The sequence below is a fragment of the Chlamydotis macqueenii genome, chromosome 15 (genome assembly GCF_036417535.1).
Source record: "Chlamydotis macqueenii isolate bChlMac1 chromosome 15, bChlMac1.mat, whole genome shotgun sequence".
In the NCBI taxonomy this organism is placed as follows: domain Eukaryota; kingdom Metazoa; phylum Chordata; class Aves; order Otidiformes; family Otididae; genus Chlamydotis; species Chlamydotis macqueenii.
In genome coordinates, this window is record NC_141570.1 from 18,085,948 (window position 1) to 18,112,869 (window position 26,922).

General features: G+C 43.0%; 2 protein-coding genes across 3 annotated transcripts; one reads left to right on the forward strand and one right to left on the reverse strand.

Moving 5' to 3' along the window:
* The first annotated feature begins 5,749 nt into the window (after positions 1-5,749).
* NUBP1 (NUBP iron-sulfur cluster assembly factor 1, cytosolic) lies at positions 5,750-11,475 on the forward strand. The gene is made up of 11 exons (XM_086759885.1): positions 5,750-5,803; positions 5,903-6,004; positions 6,106-6,242; positions 6,496-6,564; positions 7,096-7,128; positions 7,893-7,983; positions 8,298-8,452; positions 9,559-9,669; positions 9,792-9,894; positions 10,623-10,706; positions 11,308-11,475. Exons 1-11 carry the CDS (start codon positions 5,770-5,772, stop codon positions 11,358-11,360), a joined length of 972 nt encoding a protein of 323 aa, XP_086616011.1. The 5' UTR covers positions 5,750-5,769; the 3' UTR covers positions 11,361-11,475.
* A 665-nt stretch (positions 11,476-12,140) lies between these two features.
* Positions 12,141-26,008, reverse strand: TVP23A (trans-golgi network vesicle protein 23 homolog A). 2 transcript variants are annotated; one of them, XM_086759886.1, is made up of 7 exons: positions 25,856-26,008; positions 25,691-25,770; positions 19,019-19,163; positions 17,998-18,087; positions 14,821-14,946; positions 13,008-13,137; positions 12,141-12,578 (listed from the first exon to the last, which is right to left on the reverse strand). In XM_086759886.1, exons 1-7 carry the CDS (start codon positions 25,862-25,864, stop codon positions 12,517-12,519), a joined length of 642 nt encoding a protein of 213 aa, XP_086616012.1. In that variant the 5' UTR covers positions 25,865-26,008; the 3' UTR covers positions 12,141-12,516. The 2 variants fall into 2 exon arrangements, with proteins under 2 accessions (XP_086616012.1, XP_086616013.1); XM_086759887.1 differs by lacking the exon at positions 13,008-13,137.
* Between the last annotated feature and the right edge of the window lie 914 nt (positions 26,009-26,922).

Consider the following 26,922-nt stretch of genomic DNA (forward strand, 5'->3'; position numbering starts at 1 on the left):
TGCCTGGCCTCCAGCAACGGCAGCTGTCAGGAGGCAGGGAATAGCTGAGGGTGATGGAGGGTTCCACACCAAGGAAAGACAGGGTCATACAGAGAGAAAAGCCACTTTCTGTATCACTTCTCGGAAATGAGGTTGCCACTTGTGCTGTAATCAGGGTCGGTCTTACAGCAGGGAAAGAGAAGGGTTCAACAGCCACTCATACTCGCGTCCTATCTGCTTTCTCCACTCCATGGTAAAAGTTGATGCTGTCTGCGGTGTTCCTCAGGTTAAAGCACTTCTCATCATAAAATGGGCTGATTTTTTTGTCAGAAAAAAACTGCACAGGGGCATGCTGTGCATCTCTGATGCTGTGAAGAGGAAAGAATTACCTTAATCTGAACCACCTTCAATGTTGTTGTGCTAAATAGTTAATTGCTTTCATTAGCTTCCTACAATGCTTCATTTTATAGTTTGTTGGCATTTACAGTAGCTTTACAATGCTTGGTGCTGTAATTTAGCTAGAGGGAGCTGCTGTACCATTCATCCCTTCTAGCCTCTAGCGAGTATTTCCCAAAGAACTGTATTTAACTCATTGCATTTAATAATGTTTGTCATTTTGGTGCCAGACAACCACAAGGGTGAAAAACAACAGGCAGTTGTTGTGTGCCATGAAGGAAAGCCTCCGAGCAAAAGGGAGAAGGTTTTCAGTGATAACATTCGTGCTAGCAAATCTGTAAATGAGACAAAAAAGGGCAGAGCAGAGTTGTGGTTTCCTATCTCTCCTGATTTGGAAGACAAATTCACTTAGCATAATTCAAATTGTACATCACTGGAAAATCGGCTTAAATATTTTTGCTCATCTTGATCACAAGGAGGGCAATATGTTGCTCCATCTCTGCTTTCTTACACGCAAGGAATTTTTGGATTAACTTAATCTCCTCCGGCTCTTCCAAAAGTGTAGGGGAAGGCCTGGCAGATCTTCGGCTAGAATGGGAGTAGTGTGGATAAAGAAATAATCCAGGTCTTGCTTTCCAGTACATCAGGGAGACAGCAAACATAATGACGTTTTTTGCAAATACTGCTGTTCCCATGATGTTCTTGTCAATTGGCATTCCTATCGGTCTGCCTGCTGTGGTGACAGAACTGCATCAAAGGTAATCAGAAATGCCAGCCTAAAGAGCGAGGCAGTGTTCGTGCCACCCAAATATGAACTTAGCTTTTATCTGATCATACACCCGATACGTTACAGTAGTGAGGTGAACTGTAGAAATGCATCTAACCTGACTCATGGGAGTCCTGCGTGCCATAGAAAATCTGCTTCTGTCTTTTTGTCCTATAATGTATTAAGGAAGGACTGTACAATTTTATCTGTCTTGCAAGTACTTGAGCTGTTTCTTTTGAGAATCATGTCATGTCATATAAACATGACTTTTAAAATTTGTAACAGCTCTGTGTAGTTACAGAACACTGTATTCAGAATAGTTTTACTTAATTAAATGATGACTTAACTATAATTTGCATTTACTAGGATATTTGTGTAACGTCAAAGAAAATAAATCCCGAAGTCTCCCATAACAAAAACATATATAAATATACATAAAAATAATTGAAGGCCATTCCATAACTCACCTCATAACTTATGATGTGCTTAGATTCTTGTTTCTTTTGTCAATAATAATTATCCTTTAAATTTAGTTTTGTAATTTAGGAAAAAATATAACTCCCTTTGAACTTCACTCCAATGTGCCAAACAGCAACACAACACAGGCACAACTAAGCTATAATTTTGGTGTCCCTAATTTTACTGAAGGATTTTACACTTTGTAGAACCATACAAATACTTTGCTAATAGTGGAGTAGGTTGAAAATATATTTGATTTCAGAAGCAGGCTCCTTAAGGAAGTATATTGTACTATTCTTCGAAACTATAAATATTAATCAAGGAAATTCAAAGCCAAGTTCCACTCAGCCTAAAATAAATAAGTAATACAATGAGAGAACTTGACTCCAGTTTTTACATGTTTTGAGTTTTTGCTAGCATCATTCATTGACTCTTACATTACTGTGGCTTTTTCTGTTGCAATTAATTTGCCTTTAAGATTCTGGACAACTTCAAAATGTAACACAAATGCTATGCCATTCTAAGTGAAAAATATTACTTTTACCAAGTGTCAGCAGAAAATTCACAGCTAGATGAGAATACCGGGATATTCCAGCTTAGAGGGCCGTCTGCACTCCTGCAGTGCGCTGAGCTGACCAGCCAGTGCCTGAGGGAGATTTAGCCTCCTGGAGCCTCAAGCAGAAAGGAAGGAAAACAGGGCGTAGAAATGTCTTGGTAAGTCCCTTTGTTGACTTTTATATATAAAGCCCGTGGTGGCTAAGCTTCCTTCTTACTGAGGGTGATGTTTCACCAAGGTCAGTCTCGATGATAACAGTAAAAGTCATACTTCTCATACATTTCTTACAGCATCTGCAGCCACCCTGAGCAGCCCCAGGGCCTCTGCCACCCTTCTTGGGGCTGCACCTTGTGACACCGCGGCGGCATCGCAGAGCTCCACGGGTTTTTCCATCTTGCCAGCAGTCTGAAATCCACCTGGTCCTGGCACTCTGGGGAACCTCCATTCCTGTCTCCTGTCTTAGGACACATTTTTCCCCGGAAAAAAAAAGCAGTGCTTTCCCGCACAGAGCAGCACTGTGCGTGTTGGGACCTGGAGGTCTAGAGATGATGTGAGACTATTTGGTTGTAGTGCAGAGGGATTTGCCAAAGGGTCACTAAGCCTACCTTGAGCAAAATAAAATAAATAAAATAAAACTTCTACTTCAGAGTGGTTCATGTATATGAGGTAGTGGCTGCAGGGAAATGCAGCAGTGGAGACAAGCCTTCTGAACCTAAACGCAGACCCTGGGAATCATCTCTTACAATTGTGTAGTGATCTCTGCAGATGGTTTGGTTCAAATGGACAAAAAAACCCCTGTAAGTATCTTGAGCTTTGCTCTTCCCCTAGACTGTATTAATCTTCCATAAACAGAATAAAAGATGGAGAGACCTCCCTCTGATTGTGTTTTTTTCTCCAGTTTTAAATGTTGAGTAACTTCTCAGAGTACATACTTTTTAAATTTTTCCTTTCAGCTTTATGGCCTGTCTGGCAAAAAAAAAAAACTGTTTCTGAAATCCAGTGCTCTCAGATTGCATTGTGACCCATCTTCTGTGCCAAGAATTTTGAACATTAATTATTTGTAATTAAGCATTGCATTTCATTAATCAGTATATATTTCTTCTAGTTTGAATGCAAGACAACTGCCATTGTTTCTTCTTCTCCAGATATGTAACTATGAAACAGCTTGTTAATCTTTTTTCAACTTGGGGAAATGAAATATGTATGTATTTGTGTGCATTACATTGCAGTGTTTCTTGTCTCAGAAGGCTAGCATGACATTACACCCCAGCTAAAAAAAAAGTCAAAGCAATTTTTACAAATAGTTGTTGTAAGCTAAATTTATCTTCTCATGATGTTTAAAATCTATACAAATGTAAGTGCTAACTGTAGGGAGGTGAGGTGCACACAGTGGATCCACACACAGTGGACAGGCACCAGACTGGGATGTATAAACTGCAAATCCTCACACACACACAACTTTCCTCTCGCAGTAACTGATGGAGCTCATTCTCAGCAGCTGCCCAGGAGGGTAAAGTTATTCCTGAGCGTGAGAGATTGCAAGAGAGCTGGCAGAGTTCATCACGGAGTTCAGCATGACTCAAACACTATATAAAACTTATTTTTTGCCTAGATACCCTTGCATTAAGAGCCCTTGCTGGCTTGGAGGATGGAGCTGCTGAGGAAAATATTTACTTTTCCTTTTTGGTGCTTTTTGTGGGGAATGTACTATATAACCTCAGGAACAGGAAAGTGATCTGTTGTCCCCAAAAGAAAAATATTTGAATACGGACCTCAGTTTAAACTGTGGAAAGCCCTGCTGACATCGGTGAATCTAATCCGTATGTTTGGAAGGAAGCACAGACCTAAAGTGCTGTGCTGAGCTGAGGGCTAAAACAGAGCCAAGTTTTTCATAGGAAAGGTACAGTACAAATTTCTCAGATACGTCTTACTGGCCAGTTCCTCCCACCCCAGACATTCCAATTTACTTAAACATTTGGATCCACTTCCATGTAACTTTTTTTTTTCATTAGTTTCCCATAGAAGATAATTACAGAGCAGTAAGTACAGAAGTTGTACAATACCAAGTGGTGATGAGCGTTTCCCTGAGGTAAATATACTTGAAATGGAAAATGGGCAATAGCCTATATATTAATGGCCGAAAAACAGAGGCCAAACTCCTCAAGTACTTTAACTAGACTTTTTAAAATATTTTTTTCTAGGTTTTTTTTGTAGGTGGACAGTTATTCAGAAGTTTTTGTGGGTTTGGTGGTTTGTTTGTTTGGTTTTTTTTACACAGAGTATTCTTTCTAAAAAGCTTGCAGTTGTTGAAGTAGAGTGTGTTCATAAAAAGATAACTTTGCAGTATTTTTCTCTGAAAAAAACCCACAGATTTAACACCAGGATGTGTTGGTACTTTTCAAAATTCTACCACGCCTTATATAGTAACTTCTCTAAAGGGTGGGAGTGCATTGTACGTATTTTCCAAAGCAAAGCGGTTACACTGTTCAATGCCTTATTCTGAAAACCAGAGTTTTACTGGTGTAGCAGCCGGTCAGATGGCCATTGCTGCCTCTGCAGTGGCTGGGACTATGCACTGTTCTCGTTATCACAGTAGGGTGAGAACTTTATACATGGGTAATGGGAAATGAAGGGAAGGTGGGAAGATTAACAAACGTCCTGGAAAAAACATTTTCCTCCTCATAAGACTAAACAGGGTTCCGTGAGTGCTCATTTCTATTTAGAAACTGTCTACCAGTGAGGTACAGAAATTAATGTGTTCAAAGTGCTATGAAATACAGCAACAGCATATTCTGATTGTACTGCATTGTACATAGTCTAGGTATAAAGCTTCTGAACCACAAAAGTTTGGCACTACTGTCAATTCTGTCTAAGGCAGGTCTAGTGGAGAAATTCCAGTGTAGCCCCAAACGCACGCTGCCGTCACCGATGATCTCCGTTCGCTCCTCTGCCGGAACTCCGTGCCGATCCCGCGGGTGGGTGCGGCCGGGCTGGCCGCTGCTCACAGCTGCGGGACGCCGCCCGCGTGAGGGCCGCCCTGCACGGCTCTGAGCCGAGCAGACCCCTCCGGCCCTCGTGCTCGGGCCCTTCCGGGAGGAGGGTACATGGGCCGGGCGCCGGTGAGGCCCAGTGCTGGGCGCCCCCCGCCGCGCTCCGCCCCCCGCCGCGCTCCGCCCCCCGCCGCGCTCCGCCCCCCGCCGCGCTCCGCCCCCCGCCGCGCTCCGCCCCCCGCCGCGCTCCGCCCCCCGCCGCGCTCCGCCCCCCGCCGCGCTCCGCCCCCCGCCGCGCTCCGCCCCCCGCCGCGCTCCGCCCCCCGCCGCGCTCCGCCCCCCGCCGCGCTCCGCCCCCCGCCGCGCTCCGCCCCCCGCCGCGCTCCGCCCCCCGCCGCGCTCCGCCCCCCGCCGCGCTCCGCCCCCCGCCGCGCTCCGCCCCCCGCCGCGCTCCGCCCCCCGCCGCGCTCCGCCCCCCGCCTCTCCCGCCGCGGATCGGCCGCCGGCCCCGCCGCGGAGCGCCCCCTAGCGGCAGCGGGTATCGCCTGCGCATGCGCGGGCGGCAAGCAGCCCCCTTCCCCGCCCCTGTCGCGCTCGGCGGAGGTGACGCAGCGGCGGGGGTCATGGCCGACGCGGCGGGCGGACTGCGCCCGGAGGGTGAGGGGCGCGGTGCGGCCGTGCGGGGCGGGCAGGGCAGGGCAGGGCAGGGCAGGGCGCCGCTGGCACTCGCGCTCCAGCTCTCGCTGTCCGTTGCAGACTGCCCGGGGACCAGCAGCGCGCAGGCGGGCAGGGCCGCCGCCTGCCAGGGATGCCCCAACCAGAGGATCTGCGCTGGCGGCGCCGCCGCCCCGGACCCGGGTGAGCGAGGCCTCGCCAGAGGGGGAAGCGGGCGCGGGGTTGGGGTGGGGCGTGTGGGGCTTGTGGGGACGGGGCCTGACCGCGGCCGTGCCGTCCTGCAGCGGAGGCGGCGGAGCTGCGGGAGCGGCTGCGGTCGGTGAAGCACACGGTGCTGGTGCTCTCCGGGAAGGGCGGCGTTGGCAAGAGCACCTTCAGCGCCCTCCTGGCGCAGGGGCTGGCGGCGGACGAGGCGAAGCAGGTGGGCCGGGCTGCGCGGGGCGGGGGGGAGCCGGGCGCTGGCGGGCAGTGTCCCCGGGCTCCTGCCCTGCGGCACGGCCCGGGAACCAGGCAGCGGGGTGGCCGCGCTGATCGCGGTCCCCTTCTCCTGAAGGATTTGCGCTTATTCCCCGCGTTGAGTGCGCGGCAGCGTTCTCGTTGCGTGATTGGGACTTGGGAAGCAGTCCCGTGCCAGCTCGTTTGCAGCGGGGCGGGTCGGTTGGTCTGTTTTTCAGGTTGCTCTGCTGGACATAGATATTTGTGGGCCGTCAATCCCTAAAGTGATGGGGCTAGAAGGAGAACAGGTAGGTGAAAGCCCAAACGTTATTTAAAGGACTCCTGTTTAAGTTTTCATTAATGTGTTAGGGTTTTATGGACTTAAAGCTTCTAAAAGGACTGTTTGTCGGGAAATGTGTGTGGCAACGGGTAGGGAAATAAGGAAGGTGAGATGGAGAAGTTCAGGGTAATTTAGTTTGTAGAAGAGTTCTCTGCTTTCAGGATGACCAGTTCTGCAAACTAGCTTCTGCATATCAGCCACATATTCTTGACTACTTAAAAATTAAGTAATGTTAGCATGATGCTTTTATCAGCCCCAGAATATTTTGTAGAAATACATAAAGTCACAGGTAAATTTTCTGCAAAAGGATTGAATGGTTCTTATTCATTTATTAATGGAGATCTGGCCCTTCTGCAGTTTTTAACTGAGCTGCTCCAGTAAAGCACTATTGTACCTGTAGGCAGGATGTCTGTTTACCTGGTTTTGACATAACATTCATGTTCTGTGAAACCTTTGTATTCATTTCTAATGTAACTTTATGCGTCACTTCAATTTTCAGGTTCATCAGAGTGGATCTGGATGGTCTCCAGTGGTAAGCTCATGTAACCAGAAAGTTTATTGGGTTTGTTTGGGTTGGGCAGTGTTTTCTAAGGTGAAAAACGAGTGAGGGGGAAGCAGGGGGTACTTCTATTAATTCTTTTTCTAATTACCTAAATATTCAGATTCTGTAGAATCTGGGTATAGGCTATATAGATCAGAGTGTTAAATTTATTTTGTTAATCATCGTAATGCTACATTTCTAAAATAGTTTTATTATTTGAAGTATCTCTTGTTTACCAGCTTTCCTGTTATACTATGGGTAATAAATATAAATTACTTTATTTCATTATTTTTGGTTATCGTGTAGCTGTCAGTGTGTCAGCTTTTCAATGATGGACAAAAATGTCTTACACCCAAGAAAAACCTCATTAATCTTTAGAAAATCCAGGGAGAGTTTTGCAGGAGCGTTGATTGTCTGAATATCACCTTTAGTGTGTACACTGCTAAAAAGACAGCTTGATGCTGAGAGTTAAAGCTGCTTTCATCCTGTCTCCAGTGATTCCATAAACTATTGTAAATCTTAGTACAGCTGGATTTTTTTTCAGTCTGTGAATGTAGTTGGTGAATGTAGCGCAAAAATTGCAGTTCTCAATGTCCTTCGATAAAAGAGCAGCATAAGGTTTTCCGCCTTTATTTTCTTAATGTCTTTCCCCTCTCCCAACTGCTTTTTCTATAAAATCTGGTTTCAGAGTTTATTTTTCTGCTCTTTCTTTACTGTTCTGTATGCTCTACTGAGTTTCTCTACTTCTCTTTTAGTATGTTGAAGAAAATTTAGGTGTCATGTCTGTGGGGTTCTTGCTTAGCAGTCCTGATGATGCTGTCATCTGGAGAGGACCAAAGAAAAATGGTATGTATCAAGCGCTTTCAACAGCAGTTGACAGATTTGAAAGATGCAGTATCATGAGCTTGTTTAATTGGTAAAAAATTAGTGACTTGTAACTTATTTTCTATAGTTGAACATATTCATTTGATAAATTTAGAAAGTCAAATACTGTCATTTTTTTTTTCTTTCAAGCCTTAGCAAAATAAATATTTCTGTACCTAAGTTGATCAGTCAGAAGAATCTGTGTACCTAGACTATAAAATCTGAAGTAGACCCTAAAATTTGAAATATAGGGAGATATTTTTTCCTCTCTTCCACATTCTTACACTTTCTTTTAGGGCTGATCAAACAATTTCTTCGTGACGTGGACTGGGGTGACATTGACTACCTGATTGTAGACACACCTCCAGGAACATCAGATGAACATTTATCTATCGTGCAGTATCTCAGCGCAGCGCACATAGATGGTGCTGTTATAATCACTACCCCTCAGGTATGAGACCTTAAATTCCATCAATAGAAGCATTGTGGCAGTTAAAGCCAATCCTTGGTTTAGAGTCTCTGTTTAACTCCAGAGAAATGACTGTACCGAAGCGAAGGGGGTTCACTTTCTTGTTTTGTGCCTACAGCTGGCTGGTTTGAGTTAGACGAGTGTCTCAGTGGAGTAGGAGATCTGAGTGGGTCACTAAAGCACTGAAGGGTTCACACTCCAAAGCTGTCTGGTGAAGGGACATGCTGTATTTCACTTCCTTTTTCAAGATCAGAGTTCGCATCGTTGCGCATTTGTAATTTACTCACCGATGGCTTAATGTTTAGAAGTCAGTAAGAAGTTTATTTTTTTAAGTGGTAAGATGCGCACTGTCTGACACTACATGAAGTAGTCTGTTGCCTCCAGTAGGCAACTTCTGTGATGTGCATTTTTAAAAGAAAAATCAGCCCCTGGAGAGCTGAAATTCAAAATACGTCAAATTCAAATGTGGGTTTTAATGCCTGATTTGAAAAAGACCAGGAGATTCAACTAGTAGAAGACACTTCACGTTTCTGCAAAAGCAGAAAGCATAAAATGTAAAGGACGTGAAATGGTGAGGGTGAGATCAGATAGGTGGTGAGGGAAGGAGAAGGGAACAGGAACAGAAGAACTGAGTGAGGTCAGGCATATGTGCAAAAAGTCTCTGGGGAAGCTGTTTCCAGTTTAATTTGAAAAGAGATAACAAGCGTAAGCCTGTCCTGTCCTTGTCTGCTCTGTTGAGAATGCCAAGGGTTTTTCTGTAAACTGAAAATGTGAAAAAGTTAGATTTAAAGAACTAAAGATATGAGATTAATTTAGGAGATAAAACATAAGTGTGGCTGAATCTTTACTAGAGCCACGTCAGGTTTCAAAACAGAACCATATTCAGCAGGCTAGAACTGCTCTGTCCCTTCTGTTGCTACTCATAGCATTGCTGCTAGAGCACGTAACACAGGTTTACATTCTGCCAAGTAGAGAGTACAGTAATAATTTATCATGTGCTTTCTTTAAAATAGGTCTAAGGATGTAACTTAATGGGTTCATCATTAAAACATTGCTTTCAAAATAGCCGTGTGTCCTAATATTTGTAGGAGGTATCGCTTCAGGATGTTCGCAAGGAGATCAACTTCTGCCATAAAGTGAAACTGCCAGTCATAGGTGTTGTGGAAAATATGAGTGGCTTTGTATGTCCAAAGTGTAAGGTAAGGCTAGCTGCATCTTACAGCATTTTTTATCTTTGTGTTCTTTGTATATAAAGCATTGCTCCAAAAATGCCTGGTTCTCAGAATTGCAGTATTTTAACTCTGATTTTCATGTTGTCCAGAATGAATCTCAGATCTTTCCCCCGACTACTGGAGGGGCAGAGAAGATGTGCCAGAACTTAAATGTTTCCCTCCTGGGTAAAGTGCCTCTAGATCCTCAAATTGGTAAAGTTACTGTATTGTACTATGTTTAAAACAATTTTTTTCCTCCTATTCTGAGGTTATTACTGGAAAACCTTGACCTGGACACTGATAAATGTTAATATTAAGCATTTTGTCTCTTAGGTAAATATCCACTTTTAGATAGAACATTTCTTTGAATCAAAAGTTACTGGAACTGTGGCATAGCATGGTGTGAAAAGAGGAAAGTGCTAGGATAATTGAAGCTTAATCTTGATTAAGATTAGATTATGCATGTTTTCATCTGTATAATGATATTTGATGTATCACATGTCTTTCTCTTTGGTGTAATCACCTGGAGGTGCAGACTGAATAAAATTATAACCACTAGGAAGAATAATATCTTGTAGATGTTAAGCATTAAAACTAATGCTTTAACTCCACTGTTACTGGCACCGTGCAGATTCTGTTGTGGATAGAGCGAAGCCTTGGTTCGTTGCCCACTAGCTATTAGCAATTAATACTTGATTTAATGACGTCAAGGACCAGGTCGGAACTTCCAAAATAATGACTGAAGGTTTCTGCTAATAGTACTCCTTTTTAAAACTGCAAGCTGTAGTTTTCTAGCTATTACTGAGATAAGGACTTCTGAAAAGGAGTAGATGCAAGTGGCTTTTGGGAAGGGTATAACTGGTAGCGGGATAAAGGGTAAAATAAAGAAAAGTTCATCTTTTCCCTTTGCTTTGCTTTCTTGTTTTTCCCTGTCCTTCAAGCAAAGAGTTGTGATAAAGGCCAGTCTTTCTTGTCAGAAGCCCCTGAGTCTCCAGCTACGTCATCTTACAGGAATATCATTCAAAGTAAGTCTGAAAATCATTGTGCAAATGAATCCTCTCAGTTCTCAGCACTTCTGCAATCTATAAAGGTGCTAAACAGAATTATGTTATTCTGCCACAAATAACAAAAAAAAAAAAATAGATGTGCATAGCAGTTATTAAAGTAACAGATGCAAATACTATGTTCACTTTTTCTGGGCATCAGTTATGACAGGCTTTTAAAGCAATAACAAAATCGTATTTAATAACTAGTTTCAGTGTTTGGCTTCAGTCACTAATTTTCAGAAAAGGTGTGTGTGTGTACTTGCTCGCACAGAAAAGCGCTAAGATTCTCAAGCAGGCCTGTTGAGGTTGCTCGCCATAGCTGAGTGTGATACAGCTGTCTAATTGCTGCCTCCACTTCTAATTGTAACTGCACAAGAACCCATATACAAAAGCTACCTGAAGAGCTGGTGATGTGCAGTTTGAAAGTACAAACAGGCGGGAAATTCCTAAAACCATTTTCACTGTACTAAAGCCCCAACTTGTGATAGTTGTAGAGTAGGGGACAGAGTGATGCAGCAATAATTAACTCCCGGTGTGCAACTGAAATATTATTTATATTACTTTTTCCCTGCCTTTGCAGGAATTCAGGAATACTGTGATGAACACCACTTTCAAGAAGAAAAGACTATCTAATCTATGAATGAAGTAAAAATGTAGTTCATGTTTAATTATAGAAAAGTAACTTATGCCTTGATTTAATAGAAGGAATGTATTCTTTTTTATATTGCAAATAAACACTTAATATAAATGTTCTTGCCTTAGTTTTTTTTTCCATAGTTTGAGGTTCTTGCAGTTCACAGGTGGTCTCAAAGCTTGCTAGAAAGCTATAAAAATGAATCTTCAGCTGTGTTACATAGGCACAACCTGCATCTGGTGTCATGGCACTAATAACCTGAATGTGGAGGTGGTGCTTGAGGACATGCATATACAAGATTTTATTCAGAAAATTGAAAATAAAATATGCTTTGCTGACATTGAGGCGTTGTATCTAATAGATCTACTGTGCACACGCAGTAGGCTTTGTCCTGCCTTCTGTGCTAGGATGAATTGCAATGAAATTCAGTGTAGTATTGTCTCCTTTTTTTATATAACTGGTGTCAGTTTTAAAATAAAAACCTACTAGAGTTTAGGAGGTTAGTATAATTATAATACAAGTACAATATTTTATTTATTACAGGTATCAGAAGAAGATTAATGTATTTTAACTGTTACTGCATAACTGGCCGCTTCACACAAGTACTGTGTGAATGTGCTACATGACTTTTGTTCTTTCTTCTACTCGACCTTAAGCCCGAACACTAAAAAATAAACATTAGATATCTTTAATAACTAAGAGGCCCTCTGTGATTGTAATTCCTCTTTTTATTGAGGAATTGAAGCTTTGAGAAATCAGTGTTGTGTACAAGAAGGAAAGGCAGTTTGATTTTTGTTTATTGGAGTTCCAAAATAAAACACGAGTGTCATCTTTTGATCACATTCTACTTCTTGGTTAAGATAATCCATCAGTTTCAGGTTAGTTGACAGATTTTTGTTTTTCTTAGTCTGCTCTGTATAAACCACAAGCATTGTTTTTGTCGCTATACAAACTGCTTTTTGATGAAACTTTTAAGTAAGTAACAAAGGTTTTAAACCTTTCAGAATCTAAAGACTCAAACACAATGACATAAAATCCTTATTATTTCATGCAGGTGTAATTATAGAAGAACTTTACTTGCATATCTTCATATGAAGCACAGCTTTCATAAATGAGTACTTTTACTGCTCATCCTTTTAGTTCTTCCTTATTTGATTATCTAGTGCCTGTCTTCCCATGTTCTTCAATGCGATCTTCTGAAATTCTCCTTGTTTGTCCTGTGGAACGAACACAGGAAGCGTGGGTGTGAGCGTAACCTAGTATGTAGTATGTAGGAATCTTACAAAAGGCAGGGAAGAGCCTGGTGGCAGCCTGAGGGCTGAGGGTGGCGCTCCCAGCTGTGGCTAGGCAGAGATGTTATAGTACCTCAGAAGGCATCGCTCTGCGGATTTAACGTAGAGCACGTTCTTCCTGGGGCTGGAAGCAGCTTAATTGTGAAGCTTCAGCAGGCTTCCAAATAGAGCAAAGCGACATGGGCTACAGCCCCTCTGAGTGAGTTTTGCAAGAGAGGTTTACTGGAGAATCAGGATGGCCCTGCCAGGAGTTATTTTGGGAACTCAGACCTGAGAAAAGCCAAAACCAGCAGCGTGAAGCGGGTCAGTATGTGACACTTCATGGTCCATAGCTGACAGACCAACTTTACTTACTCTTGGGAACATCTGCTGTGACAAAAAACCTTGAGGTTACTCTGCTGATGCTTTTTTGTCCCCCTAATTTGCAGTGGATGTAGCCATATAAATTAGCAGTCTGAAGGGAGATGCCAGCTATCACAAGAGCCTGCGGACAAACAAAAATTCAGCTGGGACAAATACACTGCTATACATAGACTGTATGTGTAGAATATGTACACGTGTGTGTATATATGTATACATACTATTTAGATTTACATACATGCTAGAAGAGGGTGATACTTCTTCCAATAACAAATGACTGTCAAAGAGATCCAATCATGTCAAACATAAACACAATAGTTCCTTTCTAGAAAATGGCCTCTTTTTATCAAAACGCTGGTACAAGTTTTTCTTTGTCATTCTGTATCTTGAAAGACTTTGTTACTTTCCTGAAAGCACTTACTCAAAAAAAGGATCTATTCAACTGATGCCATAATAATTTCACTTTTTTAAAGCCTGTTCTGTATCTAAAAGTTTTGCATCCAGATAGGTAGTAAACCTGCAGGCTTGTTTAGCTGACAAATGCCTTATTGTATGCAAATAAGATTCTGTAACTTACGAAGAGTCTTGATAGATAGGAACCAATATCTAGCATTAACAGGCAATGGAAACAATTAGATCCTTTTGTGGTATTACAGGCTTAGCAGCAGGCAGGACCCATCTGATTGACTAATGAAATAACGTACAAAAATTTTTTTCTTAACCTCAGAAACTGTTTCCTGAAAGTTACCATATTTTTATTTGCGTAACTTGCCTTTTACAAGCACCTGAGCAACCTGCCCGCAGTGCTAGTTAGGGTTCCTTCTCCAACCAGCTCTTAGTTTAGGAGACAATCTGGCTTTCAAAAATAAAGATGGAGCCATGGAGAAAGACTGCTGGTTTAATTTTAACTGTTGCTGGTTTAGCTGTGTAATTTTGGGCATGAGAAAGCAGTTAATGATTTGCAATTGATTCATACCCATAGCTGAATTTCCTGTTCCATTTAATAATAAAATGTAATCTTGGCCATTACTGGTTATGCAGCTGCACCTGTCCAAGACACTTTTTATCTTTTCAACTGAACTAAGAAATAGTATTTAACATGGCTAGGAACTTGACAAAATGAGATCTGCGGTGATTACCCAAGCACTTAATGCTCACAGGGGAAAACAAGAAGATTTCATAGGCAAAAATATCTTACCATAATGCAATATATGGGGTAAATTTCCTTTTCTATTTGGACAAATGTGTAATGTTTTTCTTTTTTTTTTTCTAGAGTAGATGGCTTATAAATACAGTAATTATAAAATACAGAGTTATAGCTCAATTTATCAAGGTTTTAAGCACTGTGATACTGGTTCTTTCAAAAGGGAATTGTATCAGAGATCCAAAATCCTTACTTTTAAGAGCAAGTAAATTAAAGTCCCAAGGAGACGTGAAAACCTGAAAACCAGCATCACTGGTTCATTTTTTTTCCCCTCTCCTATTAGTTTCCTTTGACTGAAATAAGTTGGGGGAAAATAAATTGCTACAGTTAAAAAGAAGTCTGTTATTTTGCCAACTACTTAAGGTTCTCAAGTTAGGAAGGAGTTGGCATCTGATTAGCTAGTAGAAGTGGGGCTAAAATTACTAATCCATTCCAGAATGCAGGGATTTACTGCAGAAAACTCCTGATTTCTTGAAGCTATTGGTGGAATTTTTGTACTTTTGGAAGATTTGGTTCAAAGACTGTTGCAAGACTAACAGATCTGGGTTCTCCCTTTACCAACATTATCTCTCAGCCAGTATCTTTCAGTACCTGCAGACTTACCAGCCATTTCAGCTTCAAGGAGAACAAGGTGCTGAAGAAAAAGACTGTCCAAATGACTGGACAGATAATGAGACCAAGCCAAAAGATTCGAGCTTCAGCTTCAGTTGAGGTGGCTGTTGTAGGCATCTAGAAGGAAAATCATTGAAACTACTAGTCACAAAAACAAAATCCACAATAAATAACAGATCAGCAGAGGAGGAAAAATGGACAAAATTACTTCTTTACCTAAATTTCACTTATTATACGGATAGAAGAAAGATTGATCAGGAAGATAAGTTGTTTTCTGCCTGCTGCTCTACATGACAGCATTTTATTTTCATAATGTTCTGGTCTCTGTTCACATTTAAATGAGATAATTATTCCTTTTGTCAATGGTAGTTCCCACTAACACTGCAGATCAGTAGTATTTTAAAGTCAAGGTTCTGTTACACTGACAATTGCTTTTAAACTTCAGAAATACTAAGATAACTTTCACATTAGATTCCAACTTTACCCAGGCCTTAGAGAACTGTAAATTAGAAACTGTTACAAGCAGAACTTTAGTGTGAGAACCTCACTAGTGTAGATTCATGGCATGTGCCCTGTTCACAAATCAAAAGCATGGAGAAAAAAAATCAGTCCATTATCAGAAAAGCTACAGTATCTAATGTGGAAATTGCAATGAGCTGTTGCAAGTGCTAACAAGCAAACTTTAAAGATCCCCCATAGGATTTATCAGTTGGTTCCAGTTCAGACAATGGAATTCTAATAACAGTGCCCATTTCCATAAATTTTTCTAAAACCATGCAGTATCTTAGCTTAATTTAAATCTTGCTTGAAGCTTAGTTTTCTATTATGTAAACTAATAATTCCATTTTGCTTATGAAGTCCACTGATAGTCCATAAATTCAGACCGTGGCTTTGAAAATACCTCTTCTGTAATACTAGGTTTGGACATTATAGCAACTGCTGGCATCTCTCTGAAAGAAGCATTGTTTTTCACAGCGCTCTATTTGTGTTCTTCAGGGAGAGCAAAACATCTCAAAGGAGGCTGCAAAAAGCTCTGGTTAAAGATTTCTTCAGGTCAGCACAACTCGTGTCTCTATCTGTACTGAAAGGCTCATGAACACTTAAGAGAAACTAAAGAAAGATAATTGTTCAGAAGATTCTGGTCTTTCCTAGGAGACCAGAATTCAAAACCTCACTCCAAACCTCACACCACTCAACCACCACTACTGCAAAGTTCTGAAACACAAGCTTCACAAGTGGTAAAGAAAACCCTGTGGACTCTTTGAGTCTGAAAACTGAAAAGCCTTTTAGTTCATTTTCAATGCCGTGAATTCTCCATGAAAAATAAGACTCATCCATCATGAGGCAGACAATGGCATCCAACTTGCAAACAGGGTTAAGTTACTCTATCTTGCCTAAGAAAGCCCTGCAAGATGCCGTAATTACAGTGTCTTTAATTTTTTCATGTTCCCTTTAAACCAATGATGATGGAAAGGTCCAGAGAATAATGTTCTATGCCTTCATAGTTACAGAAAAAGACAGATGTTCTGAGTCAATAAAAGGGTTTAATCACCTGTATCCCAAATCACTGACAAATTACCCAACAGTGACATTGCATCAGCACTAACTATTTAAGAGGGAAAAAAGTCAATACACCTGAGAACACTGCACCTAAAAGACCTAGTTAACTTGATGAGCAAGATTACAAAAGGCTGCAGTCATCCCAAGGACAGGAGAAGGGAGTTGTGATGTTTGGAATGTATGTGCTGCTTTTCTTCCAGCAAACCTCAGCAGAAGGTAGGATTTCAAGAGTGAACCTCTGTTTCATCAGCAGTGCACCAGGAAGGAGCTGCTTATTGTTGGTGAGCGTCTGGGAATATTTCTAAGAAAATTCACCCATAAAGGAAGAGATGTTAAAAAGTTGTCAGAAGGCTGGCAAAGGAGGCAGGGAATGCCTGGCTCTGGAAACCAGGAAAATTGCATGTGTTCCAGGACCTGGCCATGACAAAGTATTTCTCTTGGATAAACCATGACAAAAATACAATCCACTCTAATTACATGTTTCTTCTTGTGGTACTATGATTTTCACATTAATCAAACTACCATTTGCCTGAATTTCTGAAAAGCCTTAGCCTATACAGATGAGTCAACCTGTACTTCTAGGCTAGAATTAACAACCTGTAACAGGTGAACTAGGGTTGCTCATTTTACAGTAATTTTGAGGTCAGGAGGTCATTTTATGTGTGCCAGTGCTTTTGAGGGCTAAGAAATATCTTGCTTACTGTCTCGACCAGATGGAACTAAGAAACTCTGAAGATCTTCTAGTTTCTTTGCTTTCAGGCATGCTTGCCTATATTCTGGTTTTAGGTGTCGCTTAGATGACAGGAAGAATGTTAATGTCTGTTTGCTCCCGAGGGTGTGCAGCCCCGTTCTGCCAGCTGCACTTCTACCTCTCCGCGTTCTCCCCGCAAACGGCCGCACGGCTGCTAGAGGGCACTCCAGACCTGCAAATTCCGAGTATTTCCCACGGGCTGCGTGCACAGCTGGATTTGCTTGAAAGGAATGTCCTAGTGAGTAGCACTCGAAGCGTTGTTTCTTGCCTGAATGCGGCTATGGAGAAACTGCTACCAAATGAGAGCAAAAACCTCTGGCAGCGATGCCAAGTGCCATTTAATAGCTTTTTTTGCTCAGATTGTTTAGGGGAGTACTAACAGTATCAGAATGCTCTTTGATCCAGATTCGTATTCCCCACCATATTCCATGACTAAAACATTATTTTTAAAATACTGAAATGATGCTATTCAGCATTGCTTTCAACATCGATCTTCCCTGAAGAGGATTCTGTGCTGGGATTAGCTGTGGGAAGATGTGTTTACAAGATGTTCTCACTAGAAACTAAAATAGAACTGCCAGAAACGTTTCATACTGATAGTAGCCATGCTATGAATATTTATTCTGCTGATGCATATGATGACAATGTTGCGAGACCAGTTTTGTTCTGAATGCTTCCAGGATGTGACAATCCGGTGTGCTTCCAACTGAATACTTACATTATCCTCTACAGAAGCTGGATAAAAAGTAACTGTTACAAAGGTGCTTTATTTGTTACTTTATTTGACTTAGTATCAGCTTTATAGGCTTTCCTATGGATTCTGTTTGTCCAGTGCCTACTTTTATTAATGTGCTTACCCTTTTTGCTTCAAACACCCAGTGGCTTTTTCCATCTTCATCAATCTGGTTCCACCAGCGCAAACCAACCAAGAGTCTTCCTGTCACGTTCTAGTGACAGAAACAATTATTTGCATTAATCAGTTGTATAATTCACTTGTCAAACTAACATTAAAAAATATAAGCATGTCTGACAATCATATTCTTTTATCAAATACTAAAATTAGTCTAAAAGCTGTGCCAGCTTGAGAAACAGTCATTAAGGATGGATTAGTTACCACAAATGTAAAGGCCTGTTCTCCTCTTCTAATATGATAATAATTAGCACAACAACATTGATTTAGGTAAGAAATTATAGGATGTATCTTTTCTAGGGCAGTTAGTTGGAGAAGCCTTTGATAAAGAAATTTCTTCTGTAAGAGAGAACTGTGAATGAAAACACACTGAAAACTGGAAGATTAATTACAAGCAAGTAAGCTGCACAGAATCAAGCAAACAAATTAAGAAAATATTTCTGCACAGGGATGAATACTAGAAGCTTTCAGTGTACTGAAGATGCACCAGTGCTTCACTTCTACAAAATAAAAGCCTTGTTCCACATGTGGAGCCCCTGGGACTCTGGGCTGGCCTGACTCCCCTACTTAGAGGTGATTAGGGCAGTGGTGCCATAGCTGGGCTCCCAGGAGCCTTCTGCAGCTCCTGCATGCTGGGTCTGGGCACAGTACTGCAGCTTTGGACATCCTTTGGCATCCACTACTGAAAGCTAGTATTACTTTATTTCTGTTATTTAAAAAAAAAATCTACCTATGGCAAGGCAATTTTCTCACTGTATTAGTAGCTCCCATCAGCCACGGACAACACAGCGATGAACAGTAACTAAGATATGAAAATGTCTTAATTAAAATGAGCTAGATAGATCAACAGATTACCATGTTTTTGTCACTTTTGTCAGGATACATATTTCCTTTTTGTTTGTTTGTTTGTTTTATTTAATGGCACACAAAATACTTTCAAAGGTAATTACTATTCAGGGTCATCTTACCTTAACTGACCAAAAGTCAAGGGACAGAAGAAGGAGAATTGTGACAAAACAGGCAACAAAGCTCTTGCTGAACCAGTCACAGAACAAGTAGGTAATAATGGCACTCACTCGGAAAAACAGGTGGAAAAAGGTGGCCAGTGGGTGCCTAGGAAAAAAAAACAACACAGAGCACTTAGGAAGTTCTGGGACAAGAAGGAATGTTACTGTATTTGTAAACAATGTAGTATAACACAACTATTTCTAGTCTATAATGGAACTTTGGTTTGTAGCTGCCGTTATTTCATATGTTGATGTATGTCTTCATTAAAGTAACAGTATGTCCAATAGCCAACCTTCAATCTAAAGCTAAAAGATGGAATATATTCTTTCTGTCAAAACGTTCTCAAAGACAGAGCAAAATCTAGAGCCTTTCACCAGTTTCTTTGATACTGTATGCAGGAATTTAGTGGTTGTCTTCAACAGTGTGTACCCTAAAATCCTCATCACTTCATGAAACAAGTCAGCATCGCAAGGCACAAAAGAATTGAGACAGATCTTACATCTTTTGGAACTGTTTTGAAAACAAGAACAGGAACTCTGTAACTAAAAAAAAAAAAAAAGAAGAAATACATCTCTTAAGACAAAATGAACTTTCATACATAATGTCTGAAACGAAACACTTCCTCTTACAGAGAGGGAGTATGATTTGGGACTAACAGTTCTCATGCATGAATGTTCATTAATTTCACTAGATATTTGTGCTTTGCTCATTAAAAAAAAAAAAGTCCCCAACAAAATAAATAGGAATTTCAGTGGAAGAAGTAACTATACGGCATGGAATACTTGCCTGTACAGCAAGATAGGGGGGTCTGGCGAATGCTATAATAAGCACAGCAGAATTTTTTAGGGTAATGTGCCAAGTACAAAAACTTATTCAGTTCAGTTGTGTTTGTGTTAATTAAAGTGACAATTAACTAGAAACTATTGCATTTAAGTAACTTCTTTGCTTCGCTGAGTGAATAGAACTTATTTTCGGAGTAAGATTTTTTTTTTTTTTTTAAGTCATCAATTGCCTCATTAAGCTCCTCTACCTCTGTAAACAATTAACAGTAGTATGGCCTGGGTCATAATAACTGTTCAACTATTATATTTGTTATTCTATTATTGTGTATAATAAAATGATACATATGATATATAGAGTTATAATTGTTTATTAGAAACTTACAATTTAAATCAAATTATAATGTAATAGTTATTCTATTTATATCTTTACTGTAATGTTGTTATTCTATAGCTGTTTAACTGTTCTAGTAATTGTCTGCTCTATAATGGCAATGTTGTGCCCCACACACGTGACTGGAGAAGCAAGAATGATGCACAGCTGTAGTTTATATTTACTCCTGATTATGCCCATGCTAACCGCAAACTTTCCAAAAACTACTTCTGACTTAAAACTAAATACATATTTTAGTGAAAGGACCTTTTTCTGCCATAAGGGGGTGGGTGGGTGGAGCGGAGGGAATACTGTGAAATGCCAAGAACAGATAGTGTCTCGCTACTTCAGGTCTTGATCTCATTCAAGAAGATGAAAGAGTTCATTACATAAGTGGTATCTGTGTCAATGCAAGCTGGTCAGAGATCGCAGCCCTAAAGCGCATCGGGGTGGACCAAGCTTTTACAACTACATCAGTGCTTTAAATGTGAAAGTAACTCTGGAGAAGTTAAGTTTCATTTTGGAAGTCAGAGAGATGAATTACTGTTTAGATGCTGAACCTGCTCCAATATCAAATTTTGAAGGTTGCTTACTAAAAAAAGTACGTGAGCAAGAGGCTCGTGTTTTTTGCAGCACTAACCACTTTACTGAGTCTATGGAACATCAGTCCCCTCACAAGGACATGGCTAGCCAAGCCAAAGGCACAGACTTGTGGGTTCTTGACCTAAGGGAGGAATATGGAGATATATCAAAACTTGCACCTCATTCTTTGAACAACTCTCTCAATCTCAGAAAATATCCACCTATTTATGCTTTATTAAAAAAAAAAATCAATCCTGAAACTAATGGAATCCAGTTAATAAACTGTTCACTTACAGAACAAATGTGTTTTCTTAATTCACAGCCATCAGATGAAACTTATAGATCCTATCATATATGAACAGAATTTTTAATAAGGCATTAATCCCAGTGTCGTAGTTCAGCCCCGATCGGACCAGACTACGCAGTCTCTCTCTCACTCCCCCCACCTTCTGAGAGAACAGGGAGAGAAAATATAAGGAAAAACGGCTCGAGGTTTGAGATAAGGACAGGGAGAAATCCTTAAAGTTACCGTCACGGGCAAAACAGACTCGACTTGGGGAAAACTATTCATTTATTACTACAAACAGCAGGATAATGAGACAGAGAACAAGATAACCTCCATCCACCCCTCCCTCTTCCCAAGCTTAACATTATCTCTACTACCTCCCCCTCCCGAGCGGCACGGGGCGGGGAAAGGGAATGGGGGTCGTGGTCAGTTCATCACGCGTTGTTTTACGCCACTGCTTCATGGTTGGGGGAAGAACTCCTCACATTCCTCCCCTGCTCCAGCGTGGGGTCCCTCCCACGGGCCACAGTCCTTCGTGGAACTGCTCCGGCGTGGGTCATCTCTTCCACGGGTGCAGTCTCTCCAGAACAGCTGTCCCAGCGGGCCCTCCACGGGCCACAGCTGCCTTCAGGCATCCACCTCCCCTGGTACGGGGTCCTTCACGGGCTCCAAGTGGATCTCTGCTCCTCCGTGGACCTCCATGGGCTGCAGGGGGACAACCTGCTCCACCATGGTCGTCACCACAGGCTGCAGGGGAATCTTGGCCAGGAGCCACATTACTCCTCCCCCTCCTTCTGAACTGACCTTGGCGTCTGCAGCTGTTCCTCACAACAGGCTGGTAGGTGTCTCTCAGGATCTTTTTTTACATCTTATTCACTTCTCATCTCCTCTCCACTTCTTGCAGCCGGGCTGGACTGAGTCGGGCCCAGTCGGCTGCCTGGCGAGAGGCCAGAGGGTGAGGCCTGCAAGGCCCATGAGGCCTGTGCCTCCCCCTCTGCGCCTCTGCCCCTGCTCAGCTTCTTCACATCTTCTCTTCTCTCTTTTTTTTTTCTGTTTTCCCATTCTTAAATACGTTATCGCAGAGGCGTTATCACGAGACATTCTGCTACCAATCGGCTCAGCCTTGGCCAGCAGCGGGTCCGCCGTAGGCCCGGCCAAGTCCCCTGAACAAAGGGGAGCGACTTCTAGCAGTTTCCTACAGAAGCTACCACCTTAGGCCCCCCCTCACTAAACAAAACCACGACACCCAGATAGATAAAATTGTATTTTAAAACCTGAAGCTAAACCATCTGCATCCTTTTTGAAACAAAAAAAAACTTTACAGCTTTTCTTAAGTGAACATATTTATATTGAATTCAATTGTACTTCATAATTTTTTTAAGAGCTAATTTCCAGAAATATGATGGCATTAGGAAATCATTGCATAAACTAACATGATTTCTTGTACTAATGGAAGACAGTATAGGCTTTAAACTCTGATAACTTTTTTTTTTCTTTTTTTTTTTCTTTTTTTTTTTTTTTGCATTCCAATCAAATAAAGCATAAAGGTAACTAAAATTCTGCACTGGCTCTGCTTGGCATACATTTGCTCCTGAAAGCATAGCAACCCACTTGCTTGAAGTTTTAGTTATCCTGTTGCATCTAAACATCCCTATAGTGTAGAACTGGAGCCTTGAGGCTAAACGATTACCATTTATCCTGTTACAATAACCTCCGGCCAGTTTGCAAGCGTGATGCCTGCTAGGACAGGAATGAGCTGTTATGAATTTAGTTGCATCCCATATTAAGGAATCAAACTGGGTCAGCCCTAAGGTATACCACTCAGCCACAGGAGAATCACTCCCAGTACCTCCCCAGATGTGCCACAGCAGCACTCCACATGCCGCTTTTTATACCTCTGTCTGGTACTTAGAATTATAGACTGGTTTGGGTTGGAAGGGACCTTTAAAGCCCATCCAGACCAATCCCCCTGCAAAAAAAAAGCAGGAACATTTCCAACCAGATCAGGTTGCTCAGGGCCTCATCCAGCCTGGCCTTGAACGTTTCCAGGGATGGGGCATCCACCACCTCTCTGGGCAACCTGCGCCAGTGTTCTATCACCCTCATTGTAAAAAATTTTTTCCTAATATCCAATCTAAATCTAACTTCCTCTATTTTAAAACCATTTCCCCTTGTCCTGTCACAACAGGCCATACTGAACAGTCTCTCCCCACCTTTCTTATAAGCCCCCTTGAGGTACTGGAAGAATACCTCAAATATATTGTCCTGGTTCTGGCCAGGATAGAGTTAATATTTACCTGAGCTGGGTGGAGAACTGAAGCTGGTAGCCCCTATGGCTGGGATAGTTAACTAATTAGCTAACAGCTGGGGTTAATTTACCCAAATTAGCCAAAGGGCTATTCCATCCCATCTGCCATCATGCTCAGTATATAAGTGAGGAGGGTGCTGAAGGGAGGCCCCCTGCTACTTGGAAGAGACTGGATGTGGAGATCTGTTGTGAGCTATTGTACTGTATTTGTGTTCCATCACTCTCTTGTTTTCTTCTGTCATTACTGTTAAATTTACTTTTTGTTCAATCTCAACCCGCGTGTTTGTTTTTTTTTCCCTGGTTTTCTTTTGTTTGTCAAATCTCCTCCTGTTCTCTCGGAGAGTGGGGGGAGTGAGAGAGAGAGACTGCGTAGTCTGGTCCCCGTTGGGGCTGAACTACGACATATATCTACGGACATTTTGAACAAACAGGCGCTCTGGCTCGATCATCTTGTGTTACCTGGCTATTTGAAAAAGAAGCGATCATATGCTCGTAACTGTTCCAGACCAAATGTTCTGGTACTGCAAAGATGGTCTAAGTTATCTTTTTCCTGACCTTCTTATGAAAGTAGCCGCTAACTAATCACTATCCACGTACCTTTTGCTTTTATGGAGCACTGGCATATACCTTGGAGAATCACAAGAACTCACCTTGTCATAGCTTATGCAAATTCTAACCACGCTCAAGATATATGAAATTGGGATAAAGTTAGACATATGATTGGAACATGTTATTACGCCTTCTAGTAAGACAAAATTTTGCAGTACATGGGTGTGTTCCAGGCCTGTTTGCACAAGATTCTTCAGAAACAGAAAAACAAACTTCTGTGCAAACAATGTGAGGCGTTTCATTTCTGTATTTCATAGCAGAATATTTCTCAGCATGAGATTATCTTTTACTATTGTCACAATCAAGGGCAAGAAAGAAGAGCAGTTTCTAATGATGCAAATGTCTACACAAAGTGGATCAATTAATAGTATGGTTTACTGATACCTTGCCTGTCTATATTATCAGGTAGCATGAACCAGTAAGAACAGATCTCTGGAGTAAAGTAGCTGGTGCTGTGGACCTCCTACAAACATTTCTGGGTGGTTTCACTTCATGCTAACTCCAGTCTGCTCCCATAGACTGAATCTGTGGCTCACGTGCTCAAGACACACTCCTAAGCTGTATTTCCCAGTTTAGTTTAATCCTTCAGGCTATGGTCTCCAAGACTGCAGCAAAATATAAACCTTCATTTAAAATGTGTGCTGCTGCTAAAGCACAGACACAAAGCAACTCTGAGAATGTTAATTGTGTGTTGTGGCTGACTCAGCATGTAGTTGCAAAGTCTGATGCACTGAGAGGGCAGAAATGCTTCACCAGATGCTAGTAAAACAGAGTAATTGTATTGTAAAGCTATGTGATTGCTTGTTTGTGCATGTCTGATAGCATTTGTATTAGGCTTAACATATCTTGTTTTTCTTTGATTACACCTACAAGATATGTTAACATTGTAATGGACCAGAGTAAACTGAGGCAAGGCAGAAGGGAAGAAAGTAAAACAAATCAAAGCTGATTATACATTATTGCTGAGTGCATGCATATGTGTAATTCCTTTTGACATAAAACTTTTCCCTTGACAGTCTTTGACTGGAGATTCTTCAAGAGGCACTGACAGACTCTCTGCTGGCTGAGACCTCGGTGTGGCCAGAGCTGCAGTGACCCCTCTGGTAACGTGAGGGTGGGCTGCGTAACCCGGCAGATGAGATGGATCCATCGGCTGGGTTTTCTTGGGTAACAGTTGCAAGGATAAGATACACCGTATTCCTCATAAAACCACATCCAGCGATGGGAAAACGTGACGGTTTTATTGCAAATAACTCGCTGTTTCCCTTCAGCCGGGTGCGCGATGCACTGTGACGGCAGAGCGCTGCGGCACAGCCTGTTCTGCTGAAGAGGAGAGCTCTCTCCAGCTCTAACAAAAATACTGTTTGGTTGGGGTTTAATTTTTGTGATGTTACGGGCACGTAACACCTCGGTTTCCGAGGGCAGGACGATGCCGAGCAGCGCGGCGGGGGGCCTGGCGGGGCCGCGGGCGGGTGCGCGCATCCCGGACGGGGACCGCCGGCCTCCCCGGGCAGCCCGTTCAGCGCTTGACCACCCTCCCTGTGAAAAATGGGAATTGGGTGTTTCAATGGAGTTTGATGTATTTCAGTGCGTCAGACCCGCTGGAGCAGCTAGGGCTGCCCAGGCCCGGTTACCTCAGGCGGGAGCTGAGGCCTCCGCGCCGGGCCCGCCCCGCCCCGCTCTCCGCGCCGTTACCTGATCCTCGCTTTCCGCAGCCCCAGCTCCTCCTCGCTCCCGAAATCCAGGGACACATCCTCGGTGTCGTCCACCAGCGCCTGCGGCGGGGAGCTCGTCAGCGGGGAGGGACCGAGGGAGCCGCGCCACCGCCCCCCGCCCCGCACCGCCCGCCTGCGCCTCTACCTGCTTCATCCTCCGGCCCCGCAGCCCGGTTGCCAGGCGCGCCGGTTGCCTGGGCCCGGCAGGTGTTTCAGGGAAAAGGGTCCGGGCTGCCGCCTGCCCGGGGCGAGCCCGCGGGGGGGCCGGCCCTGCCCTGCGGGGCTTCCCCCGCGCCCGGAGGCCGCGGCCGGTTGCGCCTCAACCGGGCCGCGCTGGGGGCTCGGCAACGCCCGTTAAACTGGTGCTGATGCTGGGCCCGGCGGGAAGAGCTGCCTCCTTCGTGGCGGCCGAGGGGCCTCGAGCTGCCGCCCTCCTCCCCATCGCTTTGAGGCTCGCAGCGGCTGCCTTTGCGGAGGCCGGGGGGGCTTCGTCCGTGGGCCGCGCCGCGGGCCTGAGGAGCCGGAGTCCGCGGTGTAGCCGGAGCCCGGCTCTGGCCTTTGTTCAGCGTTCGAAGATGTCTGCTCAGCCAGCAACAGCCGCTTGCTCACCAAACACACCAAACTGGACAGGGCTTCTTAGGCCTTGTGCTGGAGATAAACCCCGCAAGGAAAACATAGTGGACAGAAAGATGGAGAAAGGTGAACGTGCATCTGCACGTCTCAGCTGCTGATTCCAACAGCCTGTTGTCCTGAAAGCGCTGGGCCAAAGCCCCTGCGCCATCCCCGGCCTTGCGGTGGGCCTGGTGCCCCTGTTGCGGTGGGGCTTTGGGGGGTTATGACTGCAGTACTGTGGGCGTACTACTAGTGTAACGTTAGGTAACTCAGCCCTTTCGTTAAAGGTTTCTCCTGCTTTTATTTACATTGCAGATGGATTACGCAGCAGAATTAAGGACGTTAGGGAAGTGAAATGAGACAACTGAGCTTCGGGACATGGGTAAGGGAAACATAAGAGATCCAAGGGGATTCACAGTAACGGGGGGGAAGTAGTCCAGTCAGCTAAGTGTGAAGTGGAGAATCAAGGAAGATCTGATAAATCACAGTCAGGTGTAGATCTTGCTAGCTACTAGCATTAAGTGAGCCTGCAAAATAATAACTTCCTAGTCTTTTCCAAAACCTGCAACTAAACAAGAATGTATCTGTTGCGTAAGTACA